The sequence below is a fragment of the Amblyomma mixtum genome, chromosome 1 (genome assembly GCF_055824585.1).
Source record: "Amblyomma mixtum isolate Tamu chromosome 1, ASM5582458v1, whole genome shotgun sequence".
Taxonomy (NCBI): domain Eukaryota; kingdom Metazoa; phylum Arthropoda; class Arachnida; order Ixodida; family Ixodidae; genus Amblyomma; species Amblyomma mixtum.
The window spans coordinates 70,257,473-70,275,386 of record NC_143012.1 but is presented as its reverse complement, the minus strand read 5'-3'; the positions used below and the strand labels follow the sequence as shown (position 1 = coordinate 70,275,386).

The 17,914-nt window shown below is 46.2% G+C and overlaps 1 protein-coding gene and 1 pseudogene across 1 annotated transcript; one reads left to right on the top strand and one right to left on the bottom strand.

Annotated features, from left to right (window-relative positions):
* The first annotated feature begins 2,988 nt into the window (after positions 1 to 2,988).
* Positions 2,989 to 4,385, top strand: LOC149366708 (uncharacterized; annotated as a pseudogene).
* A 9,275-nt stretch (positions 4,386 to 13,660) lies between these two features.
* LOC149366707 (iripin-8-like) lies at positions 13,661 to 14,776 on the bottom strand. Its single transcript, XM_089571592.1, has one exon. The coding sequence runs from the start codon at positions 14,774 to 14,776 to the stop codon at positions 13,661 to 13,663; it is 1,116 nt and encodes a 371-aa protein (XP_089427718.1).
* Positions 14,777 to 17,914: the final 3,138 nt, after the last annotated feature.

Genomic DNA, 17,914 nt, shown 5'->3' with positions numbered 1-17,914 from the left:
GAGTGAAAAGGGAGTAAATATTTTACTACCCACACAGATGGAGCCCAAAAATGGCGTCATGTTTATTTATCCTCATTCAGGCTCATTCTTACAGCAGTGACAGCGGCGGAAACGGGCAGTAGCTCTGCGGCCCGCCGGCAACCTAACTTGGGAAACTGCGCTGCTCTAATGTGACCCCGCGTCACGCATTCTTTCCGCCATCTGTTAGCCCAGCGGCGGCGTACGCGGCAGGAGTCGTCTGCTTGTCGTCTCCTTTTGCTGTACGAGCTCGTTTCGTTGGCCATGTTCGTAGATAAAAGGATGTAACATTATAATCAGTAGCTTGAAAACTGAAAAGGAGCCGCTGAGTGGTTTTCACGGTCATGCACCACGCTATATTTGACCCAAAACCAGACCAGAAAAGATGAAAATACACCTTATGGTAGTTTGGAATGGCAGTGTTGCTTTCATATTCACTTCATTAAGGCTTGGCTTTTCAATATGACTGAGAAAAAATGTGGCCTCATGAGCTCAATCAAGAGCTCAGAGTTGACACTATGTTCTATCACAGTTCCATGTACATGCAACACATAATCTGCTGCAATACATTGCGAGAACCACACTGTAAAAAGCCTGTGAAAAGTAGGCCTGTAACGGAGTGGCGACACAAACAAAGGAAAGTCAGGTATCGTTAGAGCACTGGAGGGTTCACAGGAGCGATTGAATTATGTAACGTACTGCAGCGGAAAACGGCGACAAGTCGATATCTTGTACCGTGGCAGGCGCCCGTGAAAGAGCAGAAGTCAGCAGAGATCCAGCGATGATGGTAACCAAGCGGTCGTCACTCACCGCCGTTATCCGACAACTGACTAAAAGCAGACGAGACGCTAGGCGGCGGGGCGGATTGCACAAAATGGTGTGTTTTTTTACTCCATTTCGGCACTGGTGGATTATTTGGCACAATTAACTCCCTTTCTAGACTGCACTGTAAACAAAAATATACCCAAAAGGGAGTAAAAATGGTGGCGGCCAACCCTTTTTACTCCATTTGTGAAAACATTTACTCCATGAGTGGGGAGTAAAAAGGTGGACTGTCCTCCATTTTACTCCCATGAGGGAATAAGGGAGTAAAAATAAGGATTTACCAGCATTTACTCCAGTCTAGAAAGGGAGTTAATTGCGCCAAATTGTGCGAGCAGTTAGCTGACGGCAGCATCCGATCGCGACAGCTGGCATAGCACCACAGCGCAAAACAATGCAACAAAGCTATCGCCAATACCCGCCGATCAGAGATAATGGGATTCCACACAAGCCGATTTTCCTCAAAAACGGGTTCCGCTGTCACCCGATAAGAGCGCAACGAGGCGACCTGTGAGCATAACATCGACCAGGCAGCCACGGCGCGGTCGGAGCAACCAGGTAGTAACAAAAGGCGAGGCCTTTTTAACGATCCCTGCGAAATGTGAACACCGAATACAGCGTCTACTCAGTCTCGTCCTTTAAAAACGGGGCAGCTATAATAATCAGTGCTGGGACGCTACGATCTACGGGTAGCAAGCCTGGCCTCCGGATGGCAGGCACGAAAGAAGATCTCCGGAAGAACCTTACGAAGTGTGGCGAAGATCTTATGCTTGCAATTTATCACTGCCGGTGACGTCTTCGCTGCAGTTGCGGTGACCAGAATTTCACGATAAAACACCGCAGTCACGGTGGTTGCACTACGTCCGCCATATTCCACAACAGAAGCATTGTCGCCAGACTGCTGCATGCCGTTCTCGTTGAAGTCAGCGAGTTATGAATGTAAGGCCGTTGTGGGATGCAGAGAGCAGTCACAGAACAGTTATGTAACGTATTGAAGTTCCGGCTAGTTTATTGTTCAATATTCGTTGTCCCGTCTCGTAATTTCTTCTGTCTGCGTCTTTATTTTGCTGCTCTGTTGAGAGGCTGGGACCCGAAGAAAGCGCACCGGCAGATGTACTGAGCGTTGTGTCGTGCGCGTGTTCAGCTTAGTGCATGTGTTAAGCGGTAACCGCATGAGGCGATATTCCTTCGCGATGCGTCGCGCGATGACGACGCCGTCGCCCACCGCTGTCGCTGGCGCAAGCCGCACGAAGCGACTCGGCGTCGGAGCGGCGCGTTGTCACTGTTGCTCGACTGCTGCCACTTCAGCGTTCAGTCATTTTGCGTTAATTAACGCGTAGAACAACGTTCCTAAGGCTCCACACAAGATAAAACACAATAAAAACATTGACAAAAATATATGTGGGCAATAATTTTATTTTTGTCCAATACGCAAAGTCACGTGACAGAAAAGCGCACGCATTTTTTCCTTCCTCCGTGAGCGCGCGCTCTTTCAGTCTGCTGCCGGCCTCCCCAACGTCTTTGTCCGCCATGGTACGCCGACGGAAACTCGCAGTGCCTGTCTTTCTGCTATCCCCTCACCCCTTTCCTTTCACTTCTACACACTGCCTGCTATCCTTTATTTCCGCTGCCCCAGCTCAGGTGCTTCCAGCGGCGATAGCAGATGCCGGGGTACAAAAATTCTTTTATTTTCCATATTCAATGCAAAATAAAAAAAAACCACTACACAACAACCTGCCATGGTGAGGGCACGGCCGGTCTCAACATAAGGCCTGCGGGCTGTTACTTCCCCCCCTGAGCTACGTCACGCGAAAGAGGCCCACATAGAAGTTCCGTGCAGCACGTTCCGAAGCTACGAGCAGCGCACTCGTGTTGAAAATGAGGCCTGGAAGGTACCCAAATGAGGCCTGGACCGAGAAGTCAGAGTGGGGGACGAAGGAGACGACAATGCGATCCGTTCTGGTAACACGTGACACTTCCTTCACTACCCGGGGGAAAGTCATGGCATGTCGTGACATGCTTCTGAACGCACATTTTTTTCTAGACGTTGACTGTGCCTAACCTCGTGCTGCGCGTGCGGTTGTGTCCGAGACGATCTTCTAGTGCCATCGCTGGATTACGGAATGTGGATTACGCTTCTGCCAGGATATGCCTAACAAGTGCTGCGTGCCCAATTGCCGGACTAACTACAAATCGGGTCCCAAAAACCACGTTTTCAAGTTTCCCCGGCATGAAGAAGAACAGAACGCCTGGATTAGGGCAATACCACGAGAGAACTTAGTTGTATCACCGCAGTCCAGGGTAAGATGTTCGAAACTTCCTTATAGAATAGTTACTTTTGCAAACTACGATAAGCTCATGCTCATGCATTGTAAAAAAAAGTGTATTTAAACTAGCAGCTGGTTTGCACTGTGGGTAGCGAATGCAGACTTTCAAGAAAACTATTGCCAAGCTACAACTGCTATTTAAACAAAAATTTAACTTCCTTCTAGGTTTGCGAGCTTCACTTTATTGAGGCTGACATCGTGCGAGAGGCCTCCCACATCGACGAGGTTACAGGGCGCACCACCACTTCACCCCTTTCGCATCTGCGCCTTCGCCCAGGTGCAATCCCTTCAAAGTTTCCGGGATGCCCGTCTTACACTTCTAAGCCAAGCACCTCAAGGGATGACCCAGACTCGAAGCGCATGCGTCTTGAGGCTGCTGCTTTGAGGAAAGCGCTTGAAGATTCAGCTGAAGTGTTCCGCGAAGAGCAAGAAGCAGATAGGATTCTAAACCTAAAAGACTGGACGGAATATATAGGAAGCAAAAACTCTGCATTCTGGCATGCTATTGAAAGGAGTGAACGCCATATCTTAGTGCACATCACTAGAGACGAAGCTCCATGCATCAAATATTCAGTTGCAGTAAAAGCCGACCTTAGCGTGACAGTTCACTTCGTAAAAATGCCAATAACAAAACTAGGCACCAATTTCTCCATCCCAACAGTAGCAAACAGCAAGAAAGCAATGGTGGAGCTACTTGAGGTCATTGAAAAAAGCAGTGGCGACCTCAGTCAAAGTCCTGAATCTGCTAACGATGACATCTGCAAGCAGATTCTTCTCCTGCTGGAAAAGTTATCTTTTTCGCCCACAGATGAGAGCACCAACATCATACAATTTCTTAGCGAGCAATTGAAGCTACTCTCAATGAAAAAAGTTCGGAGACGCTACTAAGCCGACTTCATGATATTTTGCTGCCTACTTTTCACGGCATCGCCTCACGCATACCAATATATCCGCGGATCTGGAATCATGACTGTGCCGCACCCAGTGACCATTCGATCAATATGCTCACCGTATGGCATGAATCCTCAAGTCGAACACCAGAGTGAATCGTTCCTCCGCTACATGGCCGGAAGAATCACCGACTTGAATGTTCGCCAACGTTTTGTGACACTGATGGTGGACGAAATTCACATCAAGCCTTATTTCGATTATAAAGGAGGCAATATTACAGGTGCTGCTCTGAGCCAACTAAGTAATGTTCAGGGGATATCCATATAATATAATTTATAAAATATCAGACGTCCATATAATATTCTCACAAGTTCATATTATGCCCATAGAATATCCATATGAGCTTCATTTTGATAACAGTGGATGTTTATATAATGTCCATATTTTGGCCACATTGGTCACTCTGAGATATTTATTGGACGCTGAATAGATATTCATCCAATATTTTTGTGGGTTGTGGAGGGAGGTGCCGGGTGTTCTACGCTGAATGTAATGATGCTGTGTCAATATAACAAAGCACTGGGCAAGACCACCATTATTCTTATGTATCTTTATTATCCAGTCAGGTACCCCACCACTGTGACAAAGCCAAGGTGCAGGCACAATCCAAGCAAAATGAGGAATGGCGGACGCCTACTCTGGAGAGGTCCCCACTTGATTTCGAGTGGCCTGTGAATATAATAGAGCACAATACATAGCATTAAATAGTAGTCACAATTACACAATTAGGTGCACTGCAAATTCACAAAGCTTGGAGCATAGTCTGCGTAGCTTAGATTGTTTCATTTAAGGCTAATTAATTGAGCAGATAGAACGCTTTGTATACAACTGAAAGAGCAAATATATTTCACAAAATCGTAAGCTTGGCACTGTGACCTCCAATGTTTTGGTGGTAGATTTTGGCCCTATAACTGATGTCATTTTTTTTTCTCAGAATTCGGTTTTATTTGGTTCATGGGATTTAACGTCAAAAAGCGACTGGCTATGAGGGACGCTGTGTGGAGGGCTGTGGATAATTTTGACCACTCTGGGTTTTTTTTTATCATGCACTGACATTGCTACACAGGCACCTTCCATGCCTGTGTAGCCTCCACAGCCAGGATCAAACCTAGGGGTTGCCACGCTCAATAGTCGAGTGCCCTAACCACTGACTGGCTAGAGCCCATGCGCCCTTACATCACATCTGTGTTCAAAATGATTTGAAGATGCCTAGCGTGACAATTTCATAGATCTGGATTTTAAAAATTTTGTTTCCAATTTTTTAGCAGTTTCCATACCTAGAAAACGTTCGCCATTTGTGTTCTCTCTCCGCTGGAATGATAAGGACTGTTTTGAATCGAAGTTTGTTTTATGGGGTTTAACGTCCCAAAGTCACTCGGGCTATGAGGAACGCCGTAGCGAAGGGCTCTGGAAATTTCGACCACCTGGGGTTCTTTAACGTGCACTGACATAACTAAAAACTAAAAAGTAACTAAAGCAAGTAACTAAAGCAAGTAACTAAAAAATGCACTTTGTGGAGAAAAACGTGTATGCTAAAGCAGTTTCTGCTTGGAAAAAATTAGCTCCAGAATGACACTACAGGCGAATACAAATGCAACTAGGAATCAAAACATTCAATGATGTGCTATTTGTACTAAATCACAGAACTTTTCAGAAAGTGACTGCATTTAGGCGCCATTTATCGTATGCTGTGCTATGTCAGTGCACGTTAAAGAACCCCAGGTGGTCAAAATTTCCAGAGCCCTTCGCTACGGCGTTCCTCATAGCCGGAGTGACTTTGGGACGTTAAACCCCATAAAACAAACTTCGATTCAAAACAGTCCTTATCATTCCAGCGGAGAGAGAACACAAATGGCGAACGTTTTCTAGGTATGGAAACTGCTAAAAAATTGGAAACAAAATTTTTAAAATCCAGATCTATGAAATTGTTACCCTACGCATCTTCAAATCATTTTGAAGACAGATGTGATGTAAGGGCGCATGGGCTCTAGCCAGTCAGTGGTTAGGGCACTCGACTATTTAGCCTGGCAACCCCTAGGTTTGATCCTGGCTCTGGAGGCTACACAGGCATGGAAGGTGCCTGTGTAGCAACGTCAGTGCATGATAAAATAAAACCCAGAGTGGTCAAAATTATCCACAGCCCTCCACACAGCGTCCCTCATAGCCAGTCGCTTTTTGACGTTAAATCCCATGAACCAAATAAAACCGAATTCTGAGAAAAAAAAAATGACATCAGTTATAGGGCCAAAATCTACCACCAAAACATTGGAGGTCACAGTGCCAAGCTTACGATTTTGTGAAATATATTTGCTCTTTCAGTTGTATACAAAGCGTTCTATCTACTCAATTAATTTGCCTTAAATGAAACAATCTAAGCTACGCAGACTATGCTCCAAGCTTTGTGAATTTGCAGTGCACCTAATTGTGTACCAGGGGACTAAAAATGTTAGGCTACATGAGGCAGCAAACCAAAAAACTAATAGTGTGCACACAAATGCTCACAAAAATCAAAAGTATCTTTTTTCATAAAAGTGGATAACACGAGGTGTGGAATGTAACCTTTGGGTATGCCAGGTCTATGCAGACAAGCACACTTTTGTACACACAAAAACAGTCTCAAGCTCACAAAAGGTATAAGGGAATCAACTTGCCTCAGCTTTCTTTGCGTGCCTTTCCTGAAGCTGCTTCCGCCTGCAGGACGCATGCTGCAGCCATTTTTTTACCATTTCTTCTATCTCGGCCAGTGTTGTTGAGAACATCTTGTTCGATCGAACAGCATCTATGCAGAACGATAGGACACATTCAGTATGAAAGCACACATGGAAAAAAGAGCCATGAATGGTCGATATTGTAATAAGTCTGGTTGGTAGATCATAATCGGGGAATGCAGCATGAGGAAACACGGATGGGAACAAAATTGGAATGGGCTGGCACGTACTTTTTCATTGCCATTGTGAAAATTGTTTTCCAAATGCATCAGCATGCAATTAGATTTTGATATTACTTAAGCAATACTAGTTGGACTTCCATAAATTTTTGCTAAAAGTTGTATAATGCATGCTAAAGTACTTCTATGCAGAAAGTCCAGGCAACTATTTGTAAAAATAACAAGAACAGGGTGCCTGGTTATGAGAAATGCTCATAAATTTGTAACAGAAAGTAAAGCTCCACATTCTAGAGAAAGCGTTACACAGCGTTACTGAATTCAGTCTGAAGTGATGCAGTGTCAGAACCATCAGTTATTAAGCAGTAGATGACACAATCAGCAGCAAAAAACAAGCAGAAACAACACTAAATGAACTGCTAATACAGGTCAGAAAAAGTTAACATGCATCTAAAGCACATCCTTGAGGCATGCCTGAAAGGATTGGAACACCATAAGAGTTGGTTGCATTAACAGTCAAATGATGTGCAGTTAGAAAGAAAGTCAGCGACCCTGTAGAAAACCAAATAATCATTGTTGAGGTGCCTTAGTCTTATTGTAGAAACCTGGAGTTTAACATAGAAACATGCCTTGGAGACGTCTAAAATCAAAGCTCTTTCCAGACCCAGAAGCTATAAATGTATGTTAATCACTACCGAACATTATAAATTGTGCTTCATGAAAGCATTTGCGGAACCAAAGTTGGGACGTGTGAGAAAACAGGTTTAACTCAAGTGAGTTAATTACGCCAGTGAAACGTGATTGCTTGAATTTTTATGCGTTATGTTAAGACGAAAGATGTGGCAGTAGTTGGCAATTAGCCTGTCTTTAATGAAGAACTAGAATATATTTGGTGAAAGCTATTTGCTTTCCATAGGTCATGACTAATAACCTAAGAATGAAGCGCGAAAAACAGTTTCATACCAGCTCTTTGTCTTGATGGAGCAAATGCAGCTAGTGAGTGACAACATACAGACAGCCTCTTTTCTGAACATGCTGTCCAAAATACCTGAAAATGAACAGGAGAGAAGAATGGTCACACCCAGTTGCATTACAGGTTTACAATTTGCAACTCTCATTTTATATAATGTAACCCCGTACTGGGGCACACGAACAGTAGCAAGAATTTTCTCAGCACTACTTGCATTGACACACTGCAATAAAAAGATATTTTCAGCATAAGTTATAGAAACCACAAGCTGAAAAACAAAAACAGTCAAGAACCAAATATCATGAAGTGAGCAACAACTGAAATAGGAGAAAATTACAAATAAGAAGGTTTTTTACAAGCACAAAGATGAAAAAGCAATGTCAGATCGCAAAAGGCAAATTTAAACAGAAGAGCTTGACTAAAAACAAAGCCCAGTTAGTTTTGAAGAGAAGAGCTGCAACGAAAGGGGACCTGTTAGCAAATTTTACACCAACACAAGATCTGCCAAAACTGTCTTCTTGAGCCGCCGGAGACTGGAAACTCTACCTTTGTAGTGAGTGTCATAGCATGCCAGGCGGCCGCCACAGGCATTCCCGCGCCACTACTGTACCATGCCTCCGCTTCAGGGACAAATCCAGTTAACTAAACGCCACGCATTTTTAAGCTATCTATGCACTCCACGAACTGATAAACCGACTGGTGAAATCGCCAGCACGAAAACTGCACAATGCCACAAACGAACACTAACACTTGTTTGAGAGAAAAGTGTGCAAAAACTCACCATTATTGCCGTTCTTCACGTAGTCCCCCAGTACACTGCACAATGCTGGCACAGGACGGTATACGACGCGTACAAGCTTGCCGCCACAACGAAGAAAATGTGAACACGCGAAAAAATAAAATGTGCAAACGAACGCTGAAAGGGACCAAGAAAACGTCGCTTCGCGGCCGCCGCGGCTAATGATGATGCCCATTGCCGTTGGGCTGCCTAATATCAATACAGTTCTAGTTGCGGTTCTGGTTTGAAATTCGCGGCGTTTTTGGGTTTCAGTCTAACTTGAGAAGTTTCTTCAAATAATCGTACTTCACATGCATGTGCTTGCATAAAATAAAATCAAAGCATGTAATTGCTGACTGCCTAAATAATTCATTCCTAAAAACTTCAGATTGCGAAAGCAAAAAAAAAATTAAAATTTAAAGGCAACATAATTTTAATGTGTTTTCTGGTAAGCTGTTTGCACATTTCCAAATCTTCCACTGTGCTGAAAGAAAAACATGTATGAATGTCATCTGAATATCCACTAACTGATATCTGAATCCGATAGTCCTCTCAAAATGCAGAGGATATCGATACATAGACATTGGACGTTAGGACCATTAGTGGACATCCTCTGCATATTCATGGTTTGCTGGGGAACAGCTCGGGTGCAGCAACCAACGCACTTGTCTTTATGGTGCAGAGCCTCTTGTGCCAATTTAAGGAAGCCGCTCACATCGTCCCTGTCCAAAAAGCTGAATCAGAGTATCTGCACCAGTTGCTGCGGAAAGTAATATGTGGCCTGGAAGAAATTGGCTACAGGGTAGTGTGTGTTGTAAGTACAACAATGCCATCAACACAAAGGCTACGTCTCACTTCTCGTCACCTCCTTCTAAACAAATTGTTTATTCGCATCCATCGGACCCTGCAAGGCCTCTTTTTTTGTAATAGACCCGGTACACATACTAAAGTGTATACGCAATAATTGGCTTAACCAGAAAAACGACCAACATTGTTTCTACTTTCCCGAGTTCGAAAAAGACCACACTGGAGGACAGCGAATGCTCTCTGCGTCATTTGCTACCATCAGGAATCTATACAACTTGGAGTGCGAGAGGCTGTTAAGCTATGGCTACAGACTGTCAAGAAAAGCTCTCAATCCATCGAACATCGAACGACAAAATGTAAAGTTGGCTTTGCAAATTTTCAATGAATACCTTCCTCAGGCCCTGCGAGCCCTTGGGATGAAGCACAACCTCTTATTTTTCGAAGGGACTGCCACTTTCATTGAGTTGGTGGTGAAATGGTGGAAGATTGTGAACGTGAGGACGCCTTGGAAGGGAAAAAGGCTTAGAGACAAGTTGCAAGAACCAGTGTTTAATTCGGAAAATGACATCAAGATTAATTTCCTTCACAATCTTTTGGCCTGGTTGGAGGAGTGGAAAGGCAAAAGTTTGGACAGCGGTACGCTAACAAGAGAGACCCATGCCGCTATCGACCACACAACATATGCTTTTGTGGAGTTTACGAAGTACTGCTTCGAAGAGCTCAAGCTATCATATTGATGCGGGTAGACGACGACGACAAAGAGCGATGGCACGAGTGGGAAGAGTAGAAGAGGACAACGAAGTTCGGACTGTGTTCTCAGTGCCGCTCGAAGCTGTTCTTGTCTATTTGTAAATATCTGTAAATATATTCTTTCCCGCAACATATTTGGTGGAGGTGCGGCTTTCCCCTACGTCTACCGACGACGGAGCTCCGCAGCGGCCGCCAGTTGCCTTCACTCATCATGACCCAAGACGCCGCCCAGCAAACCTCAGCCCCGGCCATGACATCACTCGTTCTTTCTCCCCCTCGTGACCCTGGGACCTTTTCTGGTACCGACAACACTGACGTCGACGACTGGATCAACATGTACGAGCGAGTGAGTACCTACAACCGCTGGGATCCGACCCTCATGCTCGCAAATGTAATATTCTATCTAAAAGACACTGCCCGGGTATGGTATGAGACGCACAAGGACCATCTGACCAGCTGGGACGTGTGCAAAGAGAAACTCCGCGAATTGTTTGGACGGCCGCTCGGCCGAACGCTGGCCGCTAAGAAGGACCTCGCCTCCCGAGCTCAAACATCTACGGAGTCATATGTGTCGTACATTCAAGATGTGCTGGCCCTCTGTCACAAAGTTGACGCCAACATGCCAGAGTCTGACAAAGTCGGCCACGTGTTGAAGGGAATCGCCGACGATGCCTTCAACTTGCTCGTATACAAGAACTGCACTACAGTCGACGGAATTATTAAGGAATGTCGACGCTTCGAGGAAGCCAATATGTCCTTCTAGGAAAGATCCAAACCGACAGTCTGGAGGAGTGCTTCGGAAAGTACAGGATGCTAGCTGGATCCCAGTATCATGTGTCGATGAGGCAAGTGTATGAATGTGAAAAGAAGCTACAGCTACAAAGCACTTTGCCAGCCATCAGTAAGGATGAGCGATGGGATGAGCTTCACTTGCGACCAGACTATCCACGACCTAGCCTAAATGTAGTGGTGACCGAAGATGCACTGTCGGAAATAAAAGACATCGTCCCGGTGCTGGTATATGTGGCAGGCTATGCAGTGTACGCAACACTTAAAAAGCTCAAGTCTACAAAATGCAGGGATGCGCTCACGGAAAAAAGGACGACATCAATATCCGACACGGATGGACGATACGACCTTGTGAAGCAACTTGACAGGGGCGGGCTTGTTTACCCAGCAACATTTGCCGTCAACGCTGTCGCACACAACTACGTAGTTGTTAAGCAACTATCAACAAACAAGGACTTTTTCATTTAGTCACGGACCTCACGCTTGAACTGCTCGCCGGTGACGATTCCTCAGAGTTTGACACCTGCGAGGATGGCCACAAGTGCGAAGTTGTTCTAAAACACCTCTTGTGGTGTAGCACGAACATTTTCCTCAAGAACTACTGCTGCAAGATGAACGACAAAATATTGGATGCCAACGCCAAGGCGAAAAAGAGAAAAGCTGAGACTCTGCGGAATAAGGCAGCGGTTTCGTTGTAAATAGCAACATGAGTGTTTTATATGTCAACTTCTAAACCCACTTGTTATGTTGTAAATACTTAAACTGTGGCAATGTATGTACCTGTATCGAAAGCGATCGTATTCATGTAAAATATGACCCTAGAACAAATACATGTATCTCCAATAAAAATACACATACGCAGTTGTGAAAGCTATTCGAGTGTTTTTGATTCTTCATTATCACTATGCTTCATAAAACCAGGTGAAAAAAAGGAAAAATTTTAAAATATTGGCAAATTTATTTCAAATAATGCATGAAGAAAAACATCTACTGAGAAAGTCGAGAAGGCGCAATGCGATAGAGGTGCTGACATCAGTGCTTAAACAATCTTTGCACAGATGGTTTGCGGCTAGTGCCTCAAAATAAATTCCGCGTAAATTGTCTGCTATTCATTCCAGTATTTTAACTAAAGAAAAAAATGTGGACTGATAAATGTAAGCTTATTGCTGCTAGTTGATTCCGGTCGCGATTCCTTAAGCTCCGCCGTAAGTGGCGGCGACTGTGGGCCTCTTTTCGTGACGTCACGTGAGGAGCACCGGCCGTGCTGAGGGCTACGTCGGCTGCGTCTCCGGTGAAAAAAAAACGGCTCGGAAGTTGCGCACCCGCAAGACCTACCGTCATTGGCTAGTCTCGCGCGGCACTTCCGGGCGATGGGCGATATTTTCTGCAAACCCAGAAACCGGGCGACGCAATGAGCGACAGTGGTTCGGCGGCCCTCATTTCATCGCGCGGCGTGTCGCCGCGAATTATCGCCTCATGCGGTTAGCGCTTTAATATGCGAATATGTAACAAGATCTCTTTGTAGTTTATCTCTCCCCATTCTTTCTAACTGTCCCTTCACTTCTTTCATTTCATTACTACAGCCCGCCTGGTATCCTTTCATTTCCGCTGCCCCAGCTCAGGTGCCGCACGGTCGCAGTCTACAGGTGTTTCGAATGTCATGACATATATATACTAGCTCACTTACAAGGAAAGGTCCCAATTAAGTGAAAAATTACCCAAAGAATGAGTTCTTGGGAAGCCTATACTTTTTATTGGTCTGGTTTTGAGAATAGATGTAAGCATTACAGATGACAGCCATTAAGTTTGTCACAGCACCAGACGGGGGATGTTCAGAGGAAGCGGTCAGGTACATCAAAATGATCCGCTTTCTCCTTTGTTACACAATTCAGTGACCCCTTATGTTAAATCCCCATTGTTCCTTACTTCCCTTAAACCATCTGTGCTTCTCACTAGATGCTACGTTTTTGCGGGACATTCAATCTAAGAAGTAAGGCCTTTGTGTGAGGATATTAATGGGCCTTACGAATAGGCTCAAGGGCGCCCGCAGAACTTTTTCCAGGGGGGTGCACCCGATGGCCGGGTATAGGGGAGGCGGTAGCTTAGCACCAAATAGGAACTATTTGTAGTATAAAATGCGCACATGAAACAAAAATTAGGGCTAGGCTTGGAGAACAAACAGAATTTATTAATTAACAAAGAATTGAACTCGATAAGCAAAATTCGGTAACTTAATATCACCTAAGCGTGCTAATCAAGCTGTGTAGTTGTTTTCTACTAGTGCATAAATAACCGCAATTCCAGGAGGGGGGGGGGGGGCAGTCGCCCCACTTGCCCCCCCCCCCCCCCCCCCCCTTCCGGACGCCCATGTCAAGGGCCGTTGGCATACTCCTCTAAGCCACTAGTAAGAATGAGGAAGTTCAGACCGGGAATAAAAACGATGTCTCAGAAATGCAGTGAAAGTATGAGTAGTTTATTTCAACCCGACTTTTCAGACGCTTGCCTGCCGTGGAACCGCTCCTTCAGTTGAAATTCTTCTCGTGCAGAGGACGATGACTCCCATCTCAAAGACTGTGGATCTCACCCATGAAAAAAATGCGGTTGTTTTTTCGATCCCTGATGTAGTAGATGAACGGGCGATCCACGGTGAACGGGGTGATATCCGGTGGAGGTCCATCCGCCGAACTGGGGGTCACTGCGGGCTCGACGGCTCCTTCTTCACTGACCTCAAAAGACGCTTTGTGGAAGGCGGCCGAGATGTAGGTCGGCGTGGTCGCGCTGATTCCGCTGAAGTCGGCCCACTCTCCGAAGACGACGTTGAGTCCCAGGGCTCGCATGGTGGGCACCAGGTCGTAGCTGGCGCTCACGTTGAACTTGGGCAGGCTGAGCGCTACCAGACAGGGGCTGAGACTCCTGCCGAGGTCTTCGAGAACCGCAAGTGACAGGTCGTCCCTGAGCTCTGCGAGCTCCACCGCGGAGTCCGGAAGCAGCACCACCATGGCGAGCCTGTTTCCCGAGCACGGGATCTCCACGGCGGCCGCGCCGAGCACGTCGAGACGAGTGTAGAGGAAGTGGCTGGTGAGTTGCATCATCGGCTTACTGACCTCGGTGGTACCCAGGTTGAAAAAGGACTTGTTCCCTGAGTCCCACGGGTCGAACATGGTCAGCCAGGTAGCCTTGAAGTGGACGGTGTTGAACAGGTAGAGAATCATGCCCAGCGGCTCATCTTCGGGCAGGATGCTGTCGATGTTTTCTCGCTCCAAAGCGTTGACCTCCGCGGGGTCGACTCCGAAGCTGGCGAAGTCCACGGACATGAGCTCTGCGTCAAACACATAGTGCAGCTGCTGCCTGTAGCTTTCGGAGATATCGAAGCTGTCCTGCACCAGGACTATGTTGTCCACTTCCAGCGTCACGTTCGAGTACGTGCGCTCGAGGAGGAGCCTGTACGCCTGGAGGACCCAGGGCTTGTCCGTGAGGCCGACCTCGGTGTGACCCAGCACCGATGACAGCTGGTCTTCCGAGCTTTCCGCGGCGCCGGCGTAGGCCATGGCGAAAACGGCGGCGATGTAAGTCGGCGAGAAGAACACGTTCGAAGAAGGATTCTCCGTCGCCAAGCGCTTGAGGAGGTTCACAGCGAAGTAGTTGTGAGCTTTCACGAGCGGCGCACCGTCAAACAACATGGTGGATGTTTTCCGAGGTCTGCAGGTCGCATGTAAGGCGCCTCTTTTTATACCGACTGGCAGTGGTGTTTTTTTTTTTTTTGCTTTTTCCCCCTTCCTCTGCGGTGGCCAATGGGAGTTTCGATTTTTACCCCGGCCAGGCACAGCGAATGGCGCCTGAAGAATTTTCTCTCTCGTGAAAAAACGCTGTTCTGATTGGCTTAGCTTTGAAGCACGAGCGTCAAGCCACACGCATGATTCATCCTAGCAGGAAGAGCAAGAAGGGCGCGGTACACTTCAGTCCAGACAATGGATCGCCCCCTCCCGACTGGGACGCGCACAAAGCCGCGGAAAGACCTGGTTGAGCCTTCTTTCAGGAAATTCCAGTGTGGGAAAGAATGCTCTGCTGCCAACTCTCGAGAGACGCTGCCATAGATTATTTGGTGACCTCACCAAGGGCACAAAGGAGACTGTCTTTGAGGCAGATGGACAGATGTCAGCAGATGTTACTCTGGGTAGGCATATTAGTCAGCGTTCCTTTCCTGCCAGGCTTGACGAACGTTGGCTTGACTATCTGGCGGATATTTCTGGGAATGGCGAAGTGGTCACCTCTACGAAGTCTCGTCTACGGAGAACCGGATTCATGCTTTCGCTTTGTGCGATAGATAGGTGCAATACACAGATGTAGAACTAAGGTCCCTAGATCGGCTTTAGTAGATGGGCTGCGGTGTCTTGCACCTGACACTTGGACTACCTCGTCTCTTGCTGGTCTCCAGTGATGACTTGACCCAGTTCGGCGGCGAGGTGCTATGTATATTGATTTACGAACTCCCAGGCCTTTACAGGCATTGCACGAAAATGTAACTACAGAGAGGAGTAATTGTTTCTATTTATAGAAAGAAAAACGAACAAGGGTCGAAGGGGGTAGGCTCAGCCTTCCAGCCAACGTTTCGGTAAACGGATGAAGACAGGGCGCCTCTGGTCGAAACGTCGGCTGGCGGACATATTTTTTTGTCGACAAAAGTGCCATCTTATCGGCTTCTCTTTGTTGTGGATCCCTGTTTATAAAATGCTAGGCGAAGAAATACGTGGTTGTGCGTAAAAAAAAATATTACTAATGCAATTCGCGGCATACACTCCTCACCCGGTTTACCGAGGCAACTTTGTTTGGAATTTTTTTCAGATTGCGCCTGCACCAGGTGCATCGAATTATTTTGGGAATTTCAGGCCATATTGGCGGATATTGAACAAGAAATTTTTGCACAGTCCACAAATAGTTTTCACGTGACGTCTCACTCAAGAACGAAGCGTTAAATGCCCCTCAAAGGGGCCCCCTCCCGGCCTATGGGGTGTACCGATTCCCTCCCTAGACAGATTCCGTTGGATCTGTTAGTGTGAAATCGGGGTAGGGGGGCCAAGGTTAACCACAGCTTAATCTAGGATTAACCGTGGTGTCATGAAAATTGGGCATGGAGAGCGCGTCGCCCTATTTTGCCGCTTTGGTCATCGCCTCCCATTTGGCGAAGAGACAGTACATTTCTATCCGGCTTGAGTGCAAGATTATCTCCAAAAATATTATTTAAAAAGATTCAAGATTATCTTCAGGGAGCAATCACTGAACGTTGAGCTATTTTATTCCAGCGAAGTAATACAGATAATGATTCGCAGATTATACCGTGCATTTTCGAGCTTGGCTACGCCTCATGCGTCAAGTACACATTTCGAATTCTGCTTATCCCTAGCTTTGACATGAAGGACAGGCTGGTGGGGAGGTGACAGCTTTCTAATTTGCCCACAGTCACGTGTGTGTGATCCATCCATCTGCCCCACTAATCCCCGGAATGCATTCACTTACATTCTGTAAATTAGTATCCTATACCGTCTACCGCTTGTGATTCTAGCTGACCGACCAGCCGCGGTTGCTGACTACGTAGTTATGGCATTCGTCTGCTGATCACAAGGTCGTGGGATCGAATCCTGGCCGCAGTGTCTGGTTTTCGTGGAAGGAATGCAAAAAAATATTGCCAATTGTTTAGCTCTGGTTAAACCGGGTAAATTGCGCAAGCAATGGTATGCGCGTCCTCCTAGCGATTCTTCCGCGCGTTGCCTTCGAATGGTAGCATTGCGGCGTTCCTAAGCGGTGAGGGGTTGAGATTCATCGGCTTCATAGCCTTTGGGAAACGCGCCTTCAAGACCGCAACGTTGAACCTGTCGTTTCGCCCTGAATTAATTTTAGCGAAATGTTGCTGCAGGTAACGGACATTTACAAAAAATTGTACTTTTTACCGGATTGGTTTCCTCTCCTGATGCGCTGTATATCCTTGCCTACATTTTAGTTATAATACCCATTCTACCTAACAAATATTCATAAATTAGGGTGCCAAAGAATTCCCAGAAAAAAAGACCCGTTTATTGCTTTAGTTACAAGAATTACGCTTCTAGCGCACGCAGGATGGCTTGCGCTACCACTAGCCACCCTGGGGAGTAAAGAAAGGGGGCCCAAGAGCATGGTGGAAGAGGCTGTGGGAAAATAATTTATTTTCAAGCTTGGTGCGTGCCAATCAGGTTGGACAACGCAGCTCGGAAAGCTGCTGTGGCACGGCTAAGGCATCCATAAAGTGCTCAACAGAGCTGTCCTCCAGTGAACTGATCAGTCATATCTGAAGTAATCGTTGCACTCCTCTTGCGAGGGGACTGTTGGGCTGCATTCAAACAAATTACTCGTCCTGCTCTTGCACGATGGCCTCACGAAGCGCCAAGCCCGCAAAGAGATGCATGATAAGTTTAATTATGGCCATCACAGAACACAAACAAAAATGATTAAATAACACCGAATTTTGCGAAACACAGTCTGCGTGAAGACACTAGCAACATGATTTACAGTATAATTTTTAATTTATGCTTAAGGACCAACACCACATTAGTTGCACAAAGTGGAATTTAATTTACTAAAACTCTTTCTACCAAATGGTTCATTTTTAGTTTGATGCGTCGTGTCGAGCAAAAACAGAAGGCGACCACGTGAACGGCGCTCGCGCGCCCGTCTTCGCCGCCATAGCGGAAGTGAAAAGGCGTTTCACGTTTTTCGGTCGTTTGCCGCGTGCCACAACCACAGTGGAATTGACTAAGATTGACGTCAGACGTTTCAACAAGAATGAG

Excerpts from the sequence above, each read along its gene's own strand:
- LOC149366707 (XM_089571592.1), bottom strand. The coding sequence starts at position 14,776 with ATGTTGTTTGACGGTGCGCCGCTCGTGAAAGCTCACAACTACTTCGCT.